The sequence below is a fragment of the Rhinolophus sinicus genome, chromosome 12 (genome assembly GCF_057876585.1).
Source record: "Rhinolophus sinicus isolate RSI-liver-muscle chromosome 12, RSI-T2T, whole genome shotgun sequence".
In the NCBI taxonomy this organism is placed as follows: Eukaryota; Metazoa; Chordata; class Mammalia; order Chiroptera; family Rhinolophidae; genus Rhinolophus; species Rhinolophus sinicus.
In genome coordinates, this window is record NC_142512.1 from 19375934 (window position 1) to 19398136 (window position 22203).

A 22203-nucleotide genomic window follows, 5' to 3' on the forward strand; every position below is an offset into this window, starting at 1 on the left:
CCCATGACATGGGTGCCTAAACAAAGAGAAACTGTAAAGAAATATTCTAGTGCTTTCTTTCTCCTTTAATGCAATTTCTTCCTCAAACTTTCTAGAATCAAAGGTATAAAAAAATCTTGGGAGAAGAGGACATGAGCCGTTCCAGGCTTGCCCCAGGTCACGATGGTGATGGTGGTGGCAATTTTCCTCCCATTTCCCAAACGTTACTGCGTGTGCCTCAGTCACAATGAGTTATCACTAGGTAAAATCCAGCAGGGCTGTATTGATTGGTCTCTGCACAGTTGTGCTGTACGAAACATGGGAGGGGTCCTCACCCCATCTGGACATTTTGCATCTTTTGAGGTGGCTGTCTAAGGCTATAGGAATCCAGCTGTGCTTTTAAAATGTATTTATATAACAGCCAGGAAGAAAAAGACAAGAACCATACACAGCATCAATTAGCAGGAATAGGAGAAAACTGACATTTTACTCAAGAGCTTTTGTTATTGGAAGTTTATTATATCCAGATGTAGCCATTCTGCCCTTAAAGAACTTCAGGCCTAGGCTAGGTCTTTGTCTGTGGTGATGGTTAGGAAGCAGGGACGCCCCTCCAGGGTCACCACCTCCATTCTTCACAACCTCTTCTTGCCTTAACCTTTCCAGTTAACCTCCTATCTCTCGTCCACAGCGACCCTATGCCCCAGCCAAACTCACCTCAACTGCCCCCTGCTCTGTCTCTCTCTCTGACTCTGCCTTTGCCTGGATTTTCCGCTCCCCCTGCTCCCCCGCCCCTGCCAATATGCTGTCCCACCACTTCTCTACTCATCTTTTGAGCTCAGTTCAGGATGCACCCAGACAGCTCCTACTTACACCAATCCTTTATGTCCATTTCAACTTCTGTCATCTGTAACACACTGACACTTTAATATACAGTGTAAAGATATCGAATATTCAAGAAACATGTTCACGTTCTCCCACCCTGGGCCCAAGGCCAATAATCGCAATCTTTTTTACTGCTCTTTGGTGTTATTTCAGAATCCTTCTTGAGACAGCACTCTAGCCAGCCACTTCTAACAGGCTGAAGTTGGTACAAAAGGTGAAATCTGCTTGCTCTATAGTAGTAGAATCTTCTCTGTTTCATGTATATTATTATAAGCTCCTGGAGAGTAAGGATCAAGTTTATGTCACTTCTGCTCTCACAGACCCACCCTCATGCTTCTGCGTAAAGCTAATCTCCCAATTATGTTGGGGCCCAGTACATACTCAGTTGCTCAACCTGCACACTTCGTTGCTAAGGGGTGGGAATGGAAGGCTGGGAAAGTGGAGAGGGGGTGGAGGCTGGTACAGTGGAGGAGGGCATGGAACAGAAAAGCCAAAGGTTCCACTTGACTCTTCTTACGAGAGTCTAATCTCCAAATCTACAGTGCCAACCCAAACAGGGGCCAGAGCTCTGAAGTTTACTTTAACCACTTACCTAATTCCCCTAGAAGCTGAAGTCGGGATGCTTACTCACCTACTGCCTATCTCAGAGCCAACCCGATGAGTAAGATTATAAATTATGATCATAGAAAATAAAGTAAATTTCCACTTAAAAAAACCCCAAACTCTAAAGATCTTCCATATTTTGCAGAACATCTACCAGGTTCCTTTTGCCACTGTTCTCTGGTGTGCATGAGAAAGAAACCAGTCCGAGTAACCTTCCCCCCCACTCTTCCATCTCCCACTCTTCGCATCAACACACTTCTATGCTATACAAGATATTAGAAAACAAGTAATCAACGTTTCACAGAAGAGAACAGTAAAAGTTACCCCCATGGGAATGGGTAAGGTTCATTAGTCTGAAGAGACGATCCCATCCAATCAACCAACGACTGAGCACTTAGTATGTGTAAGGCTCTGTGGGGTGTTAGTATCAGATATAAATGAATTCAGGTGAGGGAAAAAAAAGCACAGATTATCATTTCTTCCAAGCACCAAACGCTACCCGAAGTTTTGGCAAGATCTTCTCCCAGGACCACCGCAGAAAGCAGTATGGGGCTTACTGACCTGCTGCCAGGCATCACAAGGACGCACCTTTTATGTCCTAAAGTGACTACAATCAAGTAAGAGTTTACAAAGGGTCATGTCCCGACCAAAGTGCTGCAGGGGTGAAGACAGTGTCTGCCCATTAGGAGCTTTGGCCTTGGTGGGCAGATAGGACTCTCATGCTTATGATATTCATATTCTCAGACTGAAAAAAGAAATGCTAATTTGGCGGTATACACAAAATGAACAGTTTATTTTAGACAAGGGAAATAACAGAGGATACCAGTGAGAAAATCGCATAGCAGATTCCGGTGAGAGAACGTAGGCACGGAGTGAGCACAGAATACGGTATGAGGAAGAGACGGTGGGAAGGATGAGGGCTTTGGCGGAAGCAAGAGATGTGAATGGAGAAAAGCTTGCCCGCAGTTTGATGTATACACGCCTTTGTATTCCCACTGTTCAGGTCTTTGTGCCTTCACGCTGCACCACATCTTTCGTTGGTCTATCCCTCCCGCTAAGCTATAAGCCTATAAACTAGGCACGTGCTGGGTGCATTATAAATACAACCTCATTTAATCATCACAACAGACCCAAGTAGAAGGCCTTGTCCCCATTTTATAAATGAAGAAATCGAGACTGAGGAAAATAATGTAATTTGCCCCCGGTCACAGACGATCAGAGCTGGAATTTGAACTTGGGTCTGTCCGACTCCAAAGCTAAGCTCTATCCGCTCACTGGACCTTGCTTTGATCTCAAAACTGTAAATCACTATACAAATATATGGTATTACAATTATTACTGTTATTCACTTTCTCTCCAGCTTGAAGAAACATATCATAGATGTAGACAGTGTGTTTTACCCTTTTCCGTGTAGCTTGGGCTTTTTGCCCAAGAATTGCACAAGCGTTTCGGGGGGCATGGGAAATACTGCTGGGAGTTCAACTGGCAAACAATATGACCTAGGACTAGACCATCCTGCAGGGTGGTATCAGCAGAGGGAAAGATTAAAAGATAAAGAGAAGAAAAACCACATTGTAGACCAAGCTTCTCTATGGATGACCAAAAGGCAGTTTCTTCTGGTGGATTTGCAGTCAACATTTCTAGAAACGATATTCTAATTGGAAAGTGAAGCAGTGGTGGCACTGGGAGGGGAAGATGGTAGTCTAAACACAGTGGCACGGAGGTAAGCATGGGCAAAGCAGCTTAAGATCCCCAGGAAGTTGCAGAACTTATGCATTCAAGGGTACACAACCTGGTCTGCACCCCTTCACCTTCCCTTCGGCTGGGGGCTGAGGAGTTGGCTCTGGTGTGGCCAGTGGGGTTGGGGAGCCAAGGGGTGGCTTGAGCCCAATTGGGAGATGGGTGACGCACAGGGAAATGGAGCAAAGAAGCAAATGCAGGGAGGATACTGGGAGCCAAGTTTCTCACTGCTGTAGATGTAGTTACAGACATGTAACAGAGGAGGCTAAATTAAACTCTGCAGTGTTAGGTTAGAATTGGAGGTATCAGCATAAACTCACAGGTTTTAATATAGAAATAGGTATAAAAATAGATATGGATGTATGTGTCTATACACATACATGTATTTCTCAACTTTCTCGGCTGAAAGGACCTACAAGCATGATGACACCCAAGCATTAACAAACATACCGATGCCCAGAACTTAGTTTCTTTCTTTTTTTTTTATTGCAGAATATTGGGGAACAGTGTGTTTCTCCAGGGCCCATCAGCTCCAAGTCGTTGTCCTTCAATCTAGTCGTGGAGGGCGCAGCTCAGCTCCAAGTCCAGTCGCCCTTTTCAATCTTTAGTTGCAGGGGGCTCAGCCCACCATCCCACATGGGAATTGAACCAGCAACCTTGTTGAGAGCTCGCGCTGTAACCAACTGAGCCATCTGGCTGCCCCAGAACTTAAGTTTCTAAATATCATTCCCTACAAAAGGAACAAGGGATCGTGGAAAAATGGATGGCTCCAGCGCTGGGGCAGAAAAGTACAAGATGAGCCTGATATATTTTGTGCCAGAAAGGAAGTGCTCACAAAATGACAGGGGCATGCACAGGGAGTGAAAAACCAGTTTGGAGGGATTCCAATGGCCAAATCAGGGACTGTTTGATCATTAAAATAAATAATGATGGATTTTGGAAGAAAAAAAGAGCAACAGTGGGAAAACAGGTGAAATCTAAATAGGGTCTGGCATTTAGTGATAATACTGTACCAATGTAAACTTGATGGTTTTGATAACTATACTATGGTTATGTAAGATGTTAACATTAGGGGAACTTGGGAGAAGGGAATATGGGAAATCTGTACTATTTCTCAAACTTTTCTGTAGGTCTAAATTTATTCCAACACAAAGTTAAAAACAGAAAGATAGTAATGGCTACAACCTATTGAACAAAATAGGAATCCACGAGCCCATGCTCATATAAATAAATCCCTATTTAAGTGGCCAGCCTGGTGGCTCTGCTCAGGTGGTTGGAGCGCCGTGCTCCTAACACTGAAGTCGCAGGTTCAATTCCCACATGGGCCAGAGAGCTGTGCCCTCTACAGCTAAGACTGTGAACAACAGCTCTCTCCCTGGAGCTCGGCTGCCATGAGCAGCTGGAGGTGGGCTGCTGTGTGCTGCCATGAGAGGCTGGTGGCCAGCGTGAGCAGCCAGCAGCCGGCAAGATCTGCCGTGAGCCACTGTAAGCGGCTGACCGACGACTGGTGACTGACTGCCTCCTGGGGGGAGCACAAGGCTCATAACACCAGCATGGGCCAGGGAGCTGTGTCCTGCACAACTAGACTGAGGAACAACGGCTTGAACCGGAGGGCGCGGCGGAGGCGAAAGAAGGGGGAAAGAAAAAACAAACAAACAAATAAATAGGGAGAAGAGAAAGCTTTTTCTTAAAATATACTGCCAACTAACAAATGTAGTAGAAATGATGGAATTAGAAAATCATCATTTGGCAACTATCTTAGTAATAATAAATGATTCAGGCAAGTATCATGAATGGGTGGTAAAATAAGTAAGTGAAAGATGGAAAAAAAGCCTATTTATATGGTTTCAAAATTTCTCCTGATAGTTATTAATAAATAGAGAAACCTGGCAGACACCATTAAACCAAATAATAAAAATGAACACAGTTGTGGGACAAACTGACACTGGGAGCCTCCTGACATGAATTTACTGGGAACACAGCACCACTTCTGCATTGATCATAAATCACGAGAAAACATCAGACTGAAGGACACTGCACAAAGTAACTGGCCTGTACGCTTCAAAAATTTCAAGGTCATGAAAAATAACGGAAGGATGAATTATTCTTCTGGACTGAAACAGACCAAAGAGATGTGACAAACAAATGCAACCGTGATCCTGGAATGGATTCTGGATTTATTAAAAAAACATGATTGGAACAACTGGTGAAACGGAGTGGGATCTATGGATTAAATGGCAATACCGTATCAACGTTAATTTCCTGATTTTGATGGTTGTACTGTGGTTATGTAGATTGTGTCCTTATTTATAGGAAATATACAGTGAGATATTAAGGAGTAATGGGGCATGCTGCCGGCAATTGGAGAATTCAAACAGCTCAGAAAAAAATATGTATGGCATATATATGTGAGTGTGTGTGCTCTTGTGAGTGTGTATGTGCGAGAGGAAGGAGAGATAAACTGAGGCATCTGGGTGAAGGACATACAGAAGCTCTATGTACAATTCTTGTAACTCGTCTGAAAGTTTCAAATCAATTTACAGAGAAATTCTAGGCTTGATGAAGCTAGAAAAGGGGGAGCTCTATTTCAACAAAAGTTATGATGGGGAACTCAGGAAAATGGGCAGAAATGGAGTCACTAATCATTTCTCTGAGAAAGTCACGGAATGGAGTGAACAAAGTATCTATCTATGTAGAGAAATCTCTTCTGCAAGAGTCAGCCGAAGAAAGTCACTACATTCTCAAGAGTAGAAAACACACTAACTTCCTCCTTAAATATAAACAAAAACTAGGAAAGCCACTTGAAGCACAGGTAAGGACACCGTAGCCCAACCTGCTAAAGAGGTGGCTTCGCGGACATCCCCGCTTCCTGCCTCCTCCGTGGGTACCAGCTGGGCAGTCCTTCTACTGCTGCTTGGGTTGTGGCTATGGCAGGTGCTGCCAGAACCTTCCTCTGGAAGGTGGGAGGCTGGGGAGATGAGAGGATGGACCCCAGGCCAGGCCCAGAAGAAAGCTGGTGACACTGATCAGGCCACCCAACTGCCTACGCGCCCAGAACAAGACCACAGGGAGGGCAGGGCAGGGCAGGCACAGTGCCTGAGTACTGCTTACTTGTGCCAGTGCCACTATTTCATCCTCACCACTAATCCTGTGAGCGGGGCATTATTAACTTCACTGCCGAGAGGACAAAGGAAGCTCGGAGAGGGTAAGTACCAGGCTAGTGAGTGCCAAGTTCTGACTCAAATCGAGGTCTGTCTGGCTCACGCGCTTTCCACTACATTGTGTTGGGTCTCTGTCATCTGGGAGCTTGTGAATGGTCTAAGATTTTCCTCCCTTGAAGATTTCTGAGTCAGAGCTACAAGAGTAATAATTTGTACAAAATCAGTTCCCGCCTGAGTTTCTTCCCCAGCCTTAGGATTCTTTGACTTAAAGGAGGAAGGGCTTTATAGAACCTCTGAAACTGTAGTCAAAAAATAGTGTGTGGGTTTAGAGGAATTTTTTTTTTTTTTTTGGCAAGAGGGTCTATGGTTTTCATCAGGTTCTCAAAGGGATTTATGACTCAAAAAAAGGTTAATAACCACTGCTTTCGGCATTATTTCGTCTGATTTTCTCCTTTAACAGATGAGGAAATGGATTTCTTGAATTCTATTTTCTACTTCAAGCTTTTGCTGCTTATTCTGGAGCGACAACAGCACAACCTACGCAGTTCTCCTATGAGCAGCTTCCGCTCCTCCCCTCGTGCAATGGAAACATCCTAGGAAGGCCAAACGGCAGGATGCGTGGCCAGCACTTCATTTTTCATAGAGAAATGGAGAGTCCCTGAGGAAGGAAGGTCTGGCTCTTTGCCCAAAGTATCATGAACAATGAGTATGCTTTATATGAATCAAGGCCACGTGAAAAGAGTAGACACCAGAATTATAATAATTTGGAAAAATGATTCTTTAAGACCAGGTTGCTTTTGGGAAAGTATGTGGTTATCTCAGGTATGCACTGTAAACCCTGGACTCAAGAGCTTTTAAGCCTTTTTAAAAATAGAAAGAATTTGGGTTGATAAGAGAAGAAGGGGCTTTGTCCAAAAATTGTCATCCAGGTGGGTTGCCCTAAGAACCTGTTAGCCTAGTAAACAAATAACGGATCCTTCTTCCCGCCCTTCAGGGGTGTCTTATTAACTTCCTGAGAGAAGACTTTCTGAATATGGAAGACGGGGTGCTTTCAAAGGACCAATAAGCAATAGTAACTATTGCCCTCTGTGTGCCTGCAGACAGAAACCCAATGGATAGAGAGCGGGAAGAAAACTGTGACCGTACAAGGCAAAAAATGTCTAGGCAACCTTTTTTGTGGGGAGAGGGGAGCAGTGAGGAGATTTTTGTTAATTTCAGAAGCTCTTTTACAAAGTTCATTTTCTGGGATTTTAATATGAAACATTTTGTAATCGGAGAGGAAAAGAGTAGAAGCTATGTATAAAATCAAGTAGGTTAATAACAGTAATAATATTCCATGTACTGATTCCACTTGAAATATTCTCTTCCTCTCATGGTTTATCCCTGAAACGTATCTGGAAACAAGACTTTGCTAACCCATGACAGAATCATTTAAAAAGGAAAAAAAAAAAAAAAAGACGAAACAAGACTGGACTTCAGTGCCTAAATGCTTTCCCAGAGAACTGCCCCCAAGAACTTTTTCACGGCTGCTGTTTGCCTGGCGTGAGCCCCTGTCTGGTACTACGTGCCTTCTTCAGGCTACCAGACCTCCTCTCGGAGCCTGGACCAGCCTGTCTCCGGTCAGCTCGGCCTGTTCCAGAAACCCGACCTTTTCCAAGTCTGCCTCCGGTATGGCAGGGACCGCATGCTCTGGCTGTGGGCAGAGACTCGGGGATAAGGAGGGGGTCTTCCTCCTTCGCATGAACAGTGGATACTGGAGCGTGAACATACTCTTCTTGCTGTGAGGAAACGTGGCTACAGAGGGCTGCTTTGTACAAATTTTCTGGAGCCCCTGAGTTTGTAAAAAGCACATACATTAAATGGATGATGATCCATGAACGATAAGCACCCATCAGTTCGTACTGACATAAACAAACAAAGCGGGAGTGGGGAAGCCCTTCCTTACAGTACAGCTCCAATTAGTAAATGCTGGAGAAACGATGGAAAGAGACAATCAACATTTGGCAAACACTACAGTAATAACTGCTTCGGGCAGGAATCATTAGGGGAAGTCAAACTGAGGAGGCAAAGTGTGATGAGAAACAGGGTATTTACATAGTCCCACAGGAGGCCCCCACAAGATACTTATTAATTAACAAGAGAAAACCAGTAGCTTCACAGCGGAGAAAGCTGGCCAGACACGACCTAAAGCGAGTGATTAGTCAACAGCACCAGTAATGGGACAAATCCTGGCTTCTGATATGATGTGCCGGGAAAGACACAACAGTACTTTCATGGTGTTCTTGCCCCAAATGCATAATCTGGATTTAATCAAGAAGAAACATCAAAAAACAAACCAAAATTGAGGGCACTGTACAAAACAACTGGTCAATACTCCTTAAAAAGTGTCAAGGTCATGAAAGACAAAGAAAGGACTGAGAAACCATTCGAGATTAAAGGAGACTAAAGAAACCTGACAACTAAATGCATGACTGGATCTTGGACCAGGAAAAGGGTATTCATGGGGACAATGTTACCTTCCTGATTTGATAACTGTGGTTATGAAAAATGTGAACATTCTCTGGGAGAAGGGTCTACGAGATTTTTTTATAAATTTTTTTTTTAAGTCTAAATTATTTAAAAATGAAAAGTTAAATTACACTTGATAACATCTACATTGGAGACTAGGCTTTCTTTCTACATTTTCCAGCACCTGACATTATAGAAAGCCTGTGGGCTGATATCTATAGCTATATAAGGGCTCAGTGCCCACGTGGGAAGGGGGTGTTGGGATTCCTTGGGGATCTTGTTAGAGTCAAACTCAGTCTTCTGAAATTTATAGTCACAATAAATAATACCATTCAAGAGATAAAAATATCCTTAACGGGTTCCCGGGGAGGGTCAGAAGCACGCCAAGTCCCTCCGTCGGCCTCTGGAAGGAGCTGTGCCCTGGGGTGGCCCAACCACGACCAGAGGAGGGAGAAATGCAAAAGAAAACAGCAAAATGTTCATCACTCACTTGTCCTGGGACTCGATATACACGTAGAGATGAGGCTCAAAACACTTGGAAACAATGCCATGAAATGGATTGTCTGGGGCTTTAGGCTTCTTTCGCTGTTAAAAAAAAAAAAAAGGAAGAAAGCCTATACTTGAGACATTTTTGCAAATTTTCAAGCAGTTTCAAAGAAAACATCCCTTCCAAATTTGCTCCTAACATAGAGATAGGAGGCATTCATTGTAACTAAACTGGGACTATAGCGTGCATTATAGTTCATGCCAATTTGTGAACACTAAGCCAGCTTTGTTAGCAACATTTACTTGCTTTGAATGGTGGAAGATTCACAGCTGCTTTGATAGCACGTAAGTTTTCAATTTGGGAGCTATTCGTCTTCCGACTGATGTTTTCAAAATTTAAACCCTAGCTAATAACAGCACCTAATACCGAGGGGGCCAAAAAAATGTATACATATTTTAAGCTAACATTTAAAGAGATATACATTTAGTCTTACAATGTGCATACAGTTTTTTGGCACCCTTGGTATTTAAAATTTATAAAGCGCTTTCACATTTTTTTACCGATATTTTACTGATTGTTATTATGAGCCAAGTACTTTGAAACAAAATACCGTTTCATCTACTCCTCACAACAACCCTATGTAGGAATTTACTACTCTTTTATACCCAAAGAAAGGGAGGTCCAGAGGGCCCTAGCAACACATGGTGAAGTTTCCTATCCCCTAAACTGGAACTCTTTCTATGGTATCATTGCTTTCCTGCAGTGGTTCCTAGACTGTTGAATTTCATCAACAAGTAAATGTAAGAAAAAGGACAGGGGACCAACATTGGGTTGTTAACTTTTTATTAGGTTGGTGCAAAAGTAATTGCAGTTTTTGTAATTATTTCTAACCTTTTAAACCACAATTACTTTTGCACCCACCTAATAGCTACTTTCTATTCTCACCACAAGTTCCTAAGAGTATTTTATACCCAAATATTATATATGGAGAAAATAACAGCATAAAGGCAGTCAGTCCTTTATAAGAAAAGATAAGACCTTATGCCAGATAGATAGATAGATAGATAGATAGATAGATAGATAGATAGATACTCAGAGATAGACAGGCTGGCTGTTTTGTCTGTATTTTTTGCCTTTGGACCAATGAAAAACTGGACCAGCACTGGTTCCCAACTGATACTTGGAAAACACTGATATATACGTCATCTAGGCAGGAAAGCAAGCATTTAAAAACTGTCTATTTGCTACTTAATTCCTTCTCAAACAATCTAAAAAATATTTTTCTCTATATTTCTTTCTATTCCTAAAAAAGGTCAATTCTATCTATTGTCAAATGTCAACAAAAGGCCCTGTGCCCTTGCTGAGGTTGATTTTAGAACATAATTTGGGTATAAACTGGAACCTACCACATAGTTATTGAATTGAACAGCTCCTATCTTTTAACAAATACAAGAAAAGTTAATCCTCTAATTACAGACAGAAATGATTACCTTCTTCTAGCAATTAAAAAAAAAATGATACATTGGCATGGTTAAACCCATCTGTAAAACTGGTAATGATCACCAAAAATTAAATGTCCACCTTAGACATATCCCACTCAATCTCGTATTTAGTAGCTCTCTTCCCTTTTCACCTTCTAAGAGTGCCTTGTCTTTAATTGTTTTGGTAAGATTCCTAGAAACTCTGGTCCTCCCTAAGAATAACTACAATCTGGGCAGTTTTCTCTCATCACCCAGAAGCCACCGACAAAGTCAGGCTTTCCGTTGAGACTACGAGAGACGCCCAAGGGTGGGTTCACTGAGCTTGAATTGGCTGGATCCAAAGTTACACTTCACTTCCTAGATGCCCAAGAGTTTTCCCACACTTCCATTAGTTAAAAACGAAAGATCCATGAGTAGTATGATGGTTGTGAGAGGGTGGTCCTTACCTATTTGTTCTATATTTTCCAAGTCATTTATCTGTTTCTTATTCCTTTCAATAAGGTGCTTTGTTAAATGAATAGACAATGCGATTTAATTTGTCTACCTTTGTAAGCCTAGATATTCTGAACTTAGAATTGGAAAATATGACCACTGTACCCAGGTAACTTTTTATCAATTAAAATGTAATCATCGTTTTAGTATTGTAATTATTCCCTTTATTTATATTTTCTTCCCTTGACGAAAATATTCACACAGGATACTTTCTGGTCATTATAAACGGGAGTTTATATAATATAGAATGTTGTCATGTTTTAAATCAACATGTATATTTTGTATTTGGCTTTATTCACTAATTTATGTGTACTTTCCCAACTATTGACAATGTTTTAATTTATCACTTTAGAATGACTACATTACGAAATTTAAATAAAGTCTATAGATAATAGTATTGAACTGATGTTAAATTTTCTGATTTTGATCTGTGGTAATTTAAGTGAATGTCTTTCTTAGGAAATACACAGTAAAACATGTAGAGGTAAAGGGCATAATATCTGCAAACTTACAAACTGTTCTGAGAGAGAAAGAGAAAGAGAGAGGGCGAAGGGGAGAGGAGGGCGGGAGGGAGGGAGAAAGGGGGGAGGGAGAGACACAGAGAGGAAGAGGAAGAGGAGGAGGAGCAGGGCGGAAATGATAAAGTAAATGTAGCAAAATGTTACCAATTGGTGAGCCCAAGTAAAAGATATCTGAGTTCCTTGTAACATTCTTAAAACTGGACTCTTAAGTTTGACATTACTTTTTTAAAAAGTAAAAAAATATGTGGAGAGATGGGTGCCAGTGGCCTAGCAGATAATCCAGAGACAGCAGAGGAGCACTTAAGAAGTGGCATCACCCACACCCTAGACGGCCCGGAGGACAATAAGGTGGGAAAATACAGACATCCAGACCTGAGTAAAAAATGGGGTTAGAACTTGATGTTCCTGGTTTTGATAATGCACTATAGTTCTGTTAGCTGTCAGCACTGGTGGAAGCTGGGAGATGGGCCCACAGGCCCTCTGGCCTCTGCAGCTTCTTAGGAGTCTATATGTAATTATTTCAAAATAAAGTTTTTGAAAAAGTGGTTCAGGAGAGTTGGACTCTGAATGTGAAGAAGTTGTAGGAATACCTTAACCTATTTTACTTTGCTCATGTTTTCCCTTTTATGTGTGCACGAAAGTGATGATAAAAATCTCTGAGTCTGAAGAGCTCATTCAGTGTAAGTATTGAAATACAGACTCTAAGTGATAAAAGAAAATGGCTACATGATAGTCTGACAAACGCAGGCTGATCAGTCTTCCGCAGGCCCTGTGCTTGAGGAGGCCCCGCAGAACACTCAGAGAGCTACAAAATCAGAGCGGGCGGCCCAGCCCCATCGCAGGTGACTCTGCCCTGCCCAGCTTCTGCCCACTAATGCCGCTCCTGGCAGTGAGGAGAGACCTGTCACCACAGCTTTTACTCTGGGCCCTCTCTCTTGCAGTGCTTTTAGTGTGCGGAAAGCAAGAGGGGAACAATGGCAGACACTGACTGACGTTTCCGTTTTTCCCACAGGGCTGCCTCCTGCCTATAGCTGCTTTACAAATGTGCTCATATTTAGATAATAGGTGCTGGAACTGCATCGCAAACTGGTGTCTCCCTTCGCACTGCCCAGCTCCCTAAAGGGTTGATTCTCAGCTGAAAGCATATACTAAGTCATTTAGCAGTAGCATTCAGGCTGGATTTCTGACTGTGTGAATGCCGTCCAAAAGCTGCAGATGTTTAAGCTATTTCCTCCTGGAGTTTGATGGAATAATAAAAGGTTACTGTTGTCACAGTAAGGAGGTCTGCAGCTGGTCCCATTTCCTTTTATTACTATCCAATGTAAACAGATTAAATCTAACTGCTCGGATCACCAGAAGGGTACATTTTTAACCAGAAATTCCTTATTTCTTCTTTCTCTTTTTCTACTTTGAGCACCTTCGGTCTCTTTTCATGTGCCATTTTTATCATTGGGAATATGCTGGCAACTGATTGTTCAAACTAAACATCTCTTTGCAAGTTTACTCTCCCTTCTCAATAGCCAAAAATGCAGTAGTGAGCAGGGAATGACCCTTACCTTGAGGGCAAACTGTCGAGTGGCAATGGGCTGGGTCAGCCAGCACTCCCCGCCCCTGCCGCCTCTGGCCACGCTCACCACTAGCATCTTGTGGACCTGCTCCCCAACGTCCCACAGGGCTCCTGTGCACCCGGCTCCTGAAGCCAATAAGTGGTCGGGAAGACGGAGACCCTGGAGCTGCCAGCTAATCAATCACAAGGAAGACAAGTGCTGGTAAGACAGTGGAAGGGTAGGGATGGTATGTGAGGAGGCACTGGTCACTGGTGTATAAGTTTTATTACTAACAAGCAACAGCTCATGAAATGGCAGGTGGATCATTGAGTCCAGGGGTTTTAGTACTTTCTTTGTAAACAGACCTAAAACCCCTGGTTCAAAAGAAATTTTACCTGCAAGTCCACGATAAAAGTGACTCACACTAGAACTGCTCTGCTTGGAGGGACCTAGCGCCCTGGCCCCGGTCTCCTCCCAACTCCCCACAGTGATATCTGATGGGGCACCAAGGAATACAGTCTGAAAACCATTAGCTGTTTTACTTGGGCCCTCTTGCAGTGCTTTTAGTGTGTGCAGCTCTCTGAGTGTTCTGCGGGGCCTCCTCAAGCACAGGGCCTGCGGAAGACTGATCAGCCTGAGTTTGTCAGAATATCATGTAGCCATTTTCTTTTATCACTTAGAATTGTATTTTTATACTTACACTGAATGAGCTCTTCAGACTTAAGAGATTTTTATCATCACTTTCATACATACATAAAGATGAAGAAACTAGAGAAGTCTATAGAGAAAGTAAAAAAACCTACCTAAGGTCACATGGTCAGTTAGTGACAGACCAGAGTCTGACATTTTCCCCACCACGTGACACTGCTTTACCCCGTGTATCTGTGTTCTGTGTCCTTAGAATGAACAGATCTTGGGCCTTACAACCATAACCTTGAGCTTCCAGAATGAGCAAAAACTTCCATGAGAAAGAAAAATTGTATTTTATTTGACATGGCAAAACTGACTATATAGCCAATGGGGAACTCTATCCTAATCCAGTTTAATCCCATCCAGGGATGATGAACTAAAAGGATAACTTTCCACGGCAACACTGCGAGCATGTTCTGGATGTGACAATGGCAGTCCCTAGCACTGGGGAGACAGAAGGGCCTTGAAAATGGCACTACTACACAAAGCAAGCTCACAGGGGGCAGGTGACTGACTGTAAGAGGAGGATACACCAGAAGCATTACCTCTACATCCAGACTCCTCACGCCAGTCTTTCCTCCCACAATGTGACAGATGCTTTTCTAAGGTAATTTTTTATTTTTTAATTACAGTTGACATACAATATTATATGAGTTTCAGGTGTACCACATAGTGATTAGACATTCATGTAACTCACGAAGTGATCAACCTGATAAATCTAGTACCCATCTGACCCCATACATAGTTATTACAATATTATTGACTATATTCCTTATACTGTACTTTACATCCCCATGACTATTTTGTGACTACCAATTTGTCCTTCTTAATCGCTTTCTCTTTTTCACCCATCCTTCTAATCCTCCCTCCCCCATCTGGCAACCCTCAAAATGTTCTCTGTACCTATGAGTTTGTTTTGGTTTTGCTTGTTCATTTATTTTGTTTTTTAGATTCCACATATAAATCATACGGCATTTGTCTTTCTCTGTCTGACTTATTTCACTTAGCATAACACCCTCTAGTCCATCCATGTTATTGCAGATGGAAAGATTTCATTCTTTTTTATGGCTTGGTAATATTCCATTGTATATATGTACCACTTTTTTATCCATTCATCCATTGATGGACACCCAGGCTGCCTCCATATCTTGGCTATTGTAAATAATGCTGCAATGAACACAAGGATGAATATGTTTTTTCAAATCAGTGTTTTGGATTTCTTCAGATAAATACCCAGAAGTAGAGTTAGTGGGTCCTTCTTTGTCTTTTGTTATAGCCTTTGTTTTAAAGTCTGTTTTGTCTGGTATACCCGTAAATATTGTTACCCCTGCATTTTTTTCGTTTCTATGAAATATCTTTTCCAACCTTTTACTTTCAGTCTCTGTGTTTTTCGATCTGAAGTGAGTGTCTTGTAGGCAACATATATATGAGGGATCTTGTTTTCTTATCCATTCAGCCACCCTATGTCTTTTGATTGGAGCATTTAATCCACTTACATTGAAAGTAATTGTTGATAGATATGTAGTTATGGCCATTTTATTATTCATATTTCTGATCTTTTTTTAATCTTAAAGAAGTTCCTCTAACATTCCTTGTAATACTGGTTTGGTGGTGATGAACTCCATTAGCTTTATCTTGTCTGGGAAACTCTTTATCTGTCCTTCTAAATGATAGCTTTGCTGGTTAGAGTAATCTTGGTTGTAGGTCCTTGCTTTTCATCACTGAATATTTCATGCCAGTCGCTTCTGCCCTGCAAAGTTTATGTTGAGAAATCGGCTGACAGTCTTATGGGAGCTCCCTTGTAGGTAGCTAACTGCTTTTCTCTTGCTGCTTTTAAGATTCTTTGTCTTCAACTTTTGGCATTTTAAGTATGATGTGTCTTGGTGTTGGCCTCTTTGGGTTCATCTTGTTTGGGACTCTCTGTGCTTCCTGGGCTTGAATATCTATCTCCTTTGCCAGGTTAGGCAAGTTTTCTTTAAATAGGTTTTTAATTCCTTGCTCTCTCTCTTCTCCTTCTGGTACCTCGATCATGTGAATATTGGTATGCTTGATATCGTCCCAGAGGCCCTGTAAACTGTCCTCATTATTTGGATTTTTTCTTTTTGCTGTTCTGATTGGGTGTTTTCTGCTATCTTATCTTCCAAATTACTGATTCAATCTGCTTCATTTAATCTACTGTTGATTCTCTCTAATGTATTCTTCATTTCAGTTATTGTATCTTCATTTCTAACTGGTTCTTTTTTATGTTTCCTATCTCTTCATTGAAGTTCTCCCTGAGACTACTAAGCATCCTCATAACCAGTGTTTTAAACACTGCATCTGGTAGATTGCTTGTCTCCATTTTGTTTAGTTCTTATTCTGGAGTTTTGTTCTGTTCTTTCATTTAGGACATGTTTCTTTGTCTCTTCATTTGGGCTGCCTTCTTGTGTTTGTTTTTATATATTAGGTAGAGTTGCTAGACTCCTGGTCTTGGTAGAGTGGCCTTATGTAGTAGGTGTCTGGTGGGGCACAGTGGCACAGACTCTCTGGTCACCTGAGCTGGGTGCTCTAGGTGTGTTCCTTGTGTGGATTGTGTGTGCCCTTCTGTTGTAACTGAACCTTGATTTTTGTTGGCACATCAAAGTGAGAGACTGACCCTGACCCTCAGATTGACTGGTTGCGAGGACTGGCCATGACTACAGTGGAGGAGGTGTTATATAGGGGATGATCTTACAGAGCAGGATTTATTTTAGCGGGGCTCTGGTGCCTGCTGAGTCTGCCCTTTGGGTGTGTTGTTTGTGGAAGTGGTTGGTGGTGCTCTGGTGTGGTCTGAAGCTGGCCACTGGGTGTGTTGGTTCTGGGGCCTCTTGGGAGGGGCTCTGGTGCAGGCCAAGGTCAGCCATGCAGGGGCCACTTGGTATGAGCTACAAAGTGATCTGCAGATGGTTGCCACTTGTGCTGGGTTTGGAAGTGCCTGGGAGAGGTTAAGCTGTGAATTGAGGCCAGCTGCTGTGCAAGTGCCGGGCTTGCTGTTGCTTAGCAGAGGTACAGGGCACACCGAGGCCAGATGCTACTGTTTGGGTTTGTGAACCTTTGAGAGATTTTAGGAAAGTCCACAGCATGAGCCAAGACAGGCTGTTTGTATGGAAAAGCCACTAGAAGCAGCTCAGGTTGGCCCACAAATTGCGTGGGGCAGGGTCTCAGGGAATCACCAGGGCAGGGTGAACAATGTTAGCCAGGTTGATGGAGACTCAGATTTGGTGCCCATGTGCAGAGTGGATTGAAGGAGAGCTCAATAAAGGAACAATGGTTTCTGCCAGCACTTCTGTCTGGGAGAAAGCTGCCCTCCACCGCTTGCCCTAAAGCCAGACAATTCAGTTCTTCCCCAAATGTCCCTAGCACCTTTCTAGCGGTTGCCCCAGTGCTGGAGCTCAGAACAAGTGAGTGCATCAGCAAGTAAGTCCATGCATAGGCCCTTTAAGAGGAGAGCCTAGGACTGCAGCTGCCTTCTGGCTCACTCAGCCACAATTTCCACTGGTTTTCACAACCAGAAATTATGGGGACTTCTCTCCCCAACACTGGAACCCTGGGATGGGGAGAATGGTGTGGGTCTGGGATCCCTTGCTCCTCAGGATGGAACTTTGCAGCTGAGATACCCATCCCAATTTTTAACTGTCACATGTAGATGTGGGACCAGCCTGTTCTGCATCTCCACCCCTCCTACAAGTCTTGAAGTGGCTTATTCTGTATATCTTTAGTTACAGAACTTCTGTTCAGTTAGACTTCAGGCGATTCTCAATGATGGCTGTTCTGTAGTGTAGTTATAATTTTGATGTGGTCATGGGTGGAGGCGAGCACAGCATTTACCGACTCTGCTCTGGAGATAGGGTCTTTCAAGAGATGCATTTCTTCAGTTAGAAAAAAATCTTTTGTTTTCTCCCATGCTGGCTGATAGGATGGCTTTAAATCCATTACCTCTAATCCCACAGACCTCTGGGATATAGCCTCAAGGTATCCCTTCAGTTTTATTCATTCACTTTTATTCATGGGATTCATTTCTATGTCCTCTACTTTTCATTGAGACATCACAGTGTAGTAAAAAGAGTGCCAGAAAAAGAATTCTAGTTTCTGATTTCTAGACCTGGCTTCCAGTCCTAGCTCCTCCACTTCCAAACTCTGTAACCCTGGGCAAATCACTTAACCTCTCTCAGTTGCAAGCAGTGCAGCTCATATAAAATCCTATAAAATGAGAGGCAGGAACTGTGAAGACGAAATGAAATGGAGCATGTAAAAGACTTTTAAACTATAAAGCACCATAAAAATGTGAGGTGTTCATGTTATTACAATTATTTAATCAATGGACCAGACACGTGTTATTGCATCACTTCAGAACTGCTCCTGGAAATTGTGCTTTCTTGGCTCCTGTTAGGATTGTACACCCACCCTCACTGTGCTAGGAACGTAGGGTTAGCTGCAAAGAGTGTGGCTACAGGTTTCCCAGAGCTGGTTTTTCCAGCCAGCCTCCCTTTTGGTAGTGTCTGGAGCAAAACAATACTATAAAATAATTAGTTAGCAGCCAAGTGTAGAAAATTAAAAAGAAGAATAACTAATCCAGACAGGAAAAGTTCTGATTTATTGCTCTTGTCATAAAATGGCAGTGAAACAAAAACACCATTCTGTAGGATGAAGGGAGAGGAAATTTAAGAGTTGGACAGAAAAATCCAAAGGAAATGAAAGTGCTAGCGTGCTTTGAAAAGTAACTCTCCAAATATGCTATTGGTCACCTTGATGTTTCCAGGCCTCCTCAATGGCTTCCAGACCTAAAGAGATCAGCTTACGCTGAGTAGGGGCCTCTCCTAGCTGATGGTGCTGCTAACTTCACTGGGGATCTTTCCGCCTCTCACATCATCGCCGGACCAGATGAGAGCACAACTGAGAGCTAAGCTGACAAGTGCAGGAGATGATGAACGAAGCAGGGCAGAATTCTGCTGCCCCATCACAGGGCTAATTAAGCTTAAGTGTGTTGCTAATTCCCGTGGTGAGGTTCTTCAGGAGCAGAGGGATAGGGCAGGAAAGGTTGCTCTTTTGCTCAGTTTTCTAAATGCACTTTCAGATAAAGGCTTTCTATCAAGACCACCAAAGCTGTAATCTCTGAATGTGGCCAACAGCCAAAGGATCATATTTAGCGCAAACAGACTCATTTTCAGAAACAAACATTAGGTAGGCTGCACATGGAAATGCAAACCAGACTTACTTGATCTAAATTTCCTTTCTCTATTGCCAGGTCCTCCATCTCTGATGCTGGTTCATCTTCCAGGAAGGGATTGGTGGATGCGAGTGGAGACTCGAGTTTTTTCTGTTAGGAAGACATGAGAAAGAAATAAGTAGTTTCTGTGCTTTCCCCATTGACATGCTTTTTCCAAGTCTCTCCAACAGCTATGTCATGAAATCTGATCTACTGAGCAAGAACTGAGATAACATGGGCCACATTCTCATCTCCAGGCCTTCACATTGCTTTTCCATCTTCTTAAAACCTTATTGCCCACTCACCTGACCCCAATCCCAATCTGGTTGAAACTCACTCATCCTTCTATCTTCAAAATAGAAGTCCCTTCTTCTGGGAAGCCTTCCCTGTCTGTCCAGTTTGGGTCAGATGTCCCTGCCACATGCTCCCATCCCACCCAGTACATTACCTACCCAAATATTTATTAAACCATTGCAATGGCCCATTTATGTGTCTTCTCCCACCTAGGTTCTATGATGGCAAGGATTGTATCTACCTTGTTCTGCATCCTATCTCTGTTGCCTGGCATGTAATGGATGCTCCATAAATATGAATGAATGAATCAAAGTGCCAGATGGGTTTGAATTCAAGAACAAACTATAAAGCTAAGCTTATGTGTTCTAGATTATAGACAGAAATCCCTTCCCAAATAAGTCCTATTACAACAACCACAACAAAATCTCCTTGAGAAAAATTATTTCCCAGCTCCTGAATATGACCACTCTTTCACAATATATCATTGAGTGGGACCACAGGCCAGTGGGAAAGCTGGAGGCGGGAGATGTGGGTTTTAGCTCCAACTCTGCTGTGTTGGCCAAATCATCTAGTTTCTCTGAGCTGCAGCAGCCTCAGCTGCTGAACGAGGATACAGTCGCAGGACTACTTGAAAGACCAAATGTGATAGTGTGTGAAATCCTAGATGAAGCACATGATGCACAGAAGGGACACTGATGATGACAATTCCAGTGCAACTACAGAATTGAGGCAGCTCAATTCTGGAATTTTTTTTTTTACAAATTTGCTCTCGAGATGTTGTTTATGTCAGGGAGCTGGGAGTTCCAGCAGAAAGGAAACTTCTGCTGGACAAGCAGGACAAAAGGAATTGGCTGATGCTGGCAATGAGGGGAAGGGGCAAGGAACGACTCTCTGGAGACAAGAAGCCAGGTGGGGAGGGAATTTCTAAAATGTGCTTGTGACATTTTAGCATATATCAGTAGAGCAACTTGAACTAACCCCTAAGCCAAGAGGGACAGCAGATGGACTACAGCGTGAATGACTTTGTCAAGTGCCAGGATATCCGCTGAAGACATTACAAAAAAAAACCAAAAAAAACCCCACACAGAAAAATAATAAAATTTAAACACAAAAAACCCCCAAAACCCACACCTGTGTCTGGTTTAGGCTTTCAAACAATTCTGCTTACACTCACGTAAACTACTGAATTCTGGCCAAAACACTTGGATGCTATTATATAGCTAGACAGAGCCTCAGTGTATGAAGAAAGCTTTGTGATTAATGCATTAGCTCAAGGTAATCATTAGTAAGATAATGATTTTTGTGGTATCCTGCTGAGAAACAATATGGTCTAACAACCAAGCAAACATTTTAAATTTACACACTCCGAATTTTGGCTTCTTTGCCTGATGTGGAAAAAAAAGAAATCCCTATAAACTTAGAGCTATTTAAGTTTATTTTTAGAATTAGGCTATTTTTAGAAAGAAATGTTTCTTTGAAAACAGTATTTGTAAGCTTTAGTTGTCTCTGTAAGGGAGAGGGGAATGGTGAGAAGGGGAATCTGCAAAGCCTAAGCTTCAACAACAACAACAAAAATGAGTTAATAGTGTCGGATTCCTGAACTTACTGGCTCAACAGTGGGTTTGGGGATCATGTCATTGAGCTGAATCTCTAGGATGCCAAGTCTTTTGGTCCTTGGGAGATGGGGAGAGCAAGTCAATCGCTGAAGTTAAAATTAAAAGCTCAATTCAAAATCATTCAGTGACAGAAATGGGACTTGAGTTTTTGAACTAATCATTCCTCGCCGATGGCTAGGTCTACCAGGGTTGACAACGCCTCACAATTAGAGATGAGCAGGCCTCATTTTAAAAACAAGGTATTACAGTAATTATGACAAGAAGTAGACATCGGTGAGGTGGACTGAGGTGTTTCTGGGCTCCACACTCACTGGTGGAATGTCCAATGGATGGATGTAAGCAGTAAGACGTAAAACATAAAAGGCAGCATTGAAAAGGCATTTGGGGCTGTAGAGCGCGGGCCACTGGCTCAGTGTTACAGGTCGGAAGATTGCCAAGGTTTCTTTCCTATTCCCACTGTCTGTCTCTATTAACATCCTGAGGTGACTCCTGAGGGAGTCATGGGCACTAAAGAACCCCTTGCTCATTCACTTGAGGCAAACACGTTCCAAGAGTGAACCAAGTGGATGCAACAAAAGTCATTCATCATTCCTCCATCCACTAACAAATGACGTGCTGGGCACTAGGAGTAAAGCAGTGGGCAAGACAGACCACCCTCAGCCCGCATAAAGATTATGGTCGGATGGGGGAGACACACGTTAATCAAATAATCACACAAACATGTGATGAGGGCCAGGCAGGACAAATTGGGGTTGTTGTGAAAGGATGCAACAGAGCGTCACAGAAAACTTCCCCAAGGAAATGTTTGAGTCGGAGAGGAGCATCTCCTCTGTTCTGGGCACTCTTCTAGGCCATAGGGACGCAACCCGGAATAAGACAGATAAAAAAGGGTGTGATGAGAATAAAATGTAGGAATTGGGGTAGGTTGGGGGTGTGCTTCTTTATATTGGCTATACGAGGTCTGACAATTAAGTTCCC

The 22203-nt window shown here is 42.7% G+C and overlaps 1 protein-coding gene across 1 annotated transcript in view; it reads right to left on the reverse strand.

Moving 5' to 3' along the window:
• VPS53 (VPS53 subunit of GARP complex) overlaps window positions 1–22203 on the reverse strand; it is a 134631-nt gene that overhangs the window by 48735 nt on the left and 63693 nt on the right. The window contains exons 12-13 of the mRNA XM_074319960.2: window positions 19325–19426; window positions 9364–9458 (exon numbers count right to left, since the gene is read on the reverse strand). Coding sequence (XP_074176061.2) covers window positions 9364–9458; window positions 19325–19426 — 197 coding nt within the window. The remainder of the gene's footprint in view (window positions 1–9363; window positions 9459–19324; window positions 19427–22203) is intronic.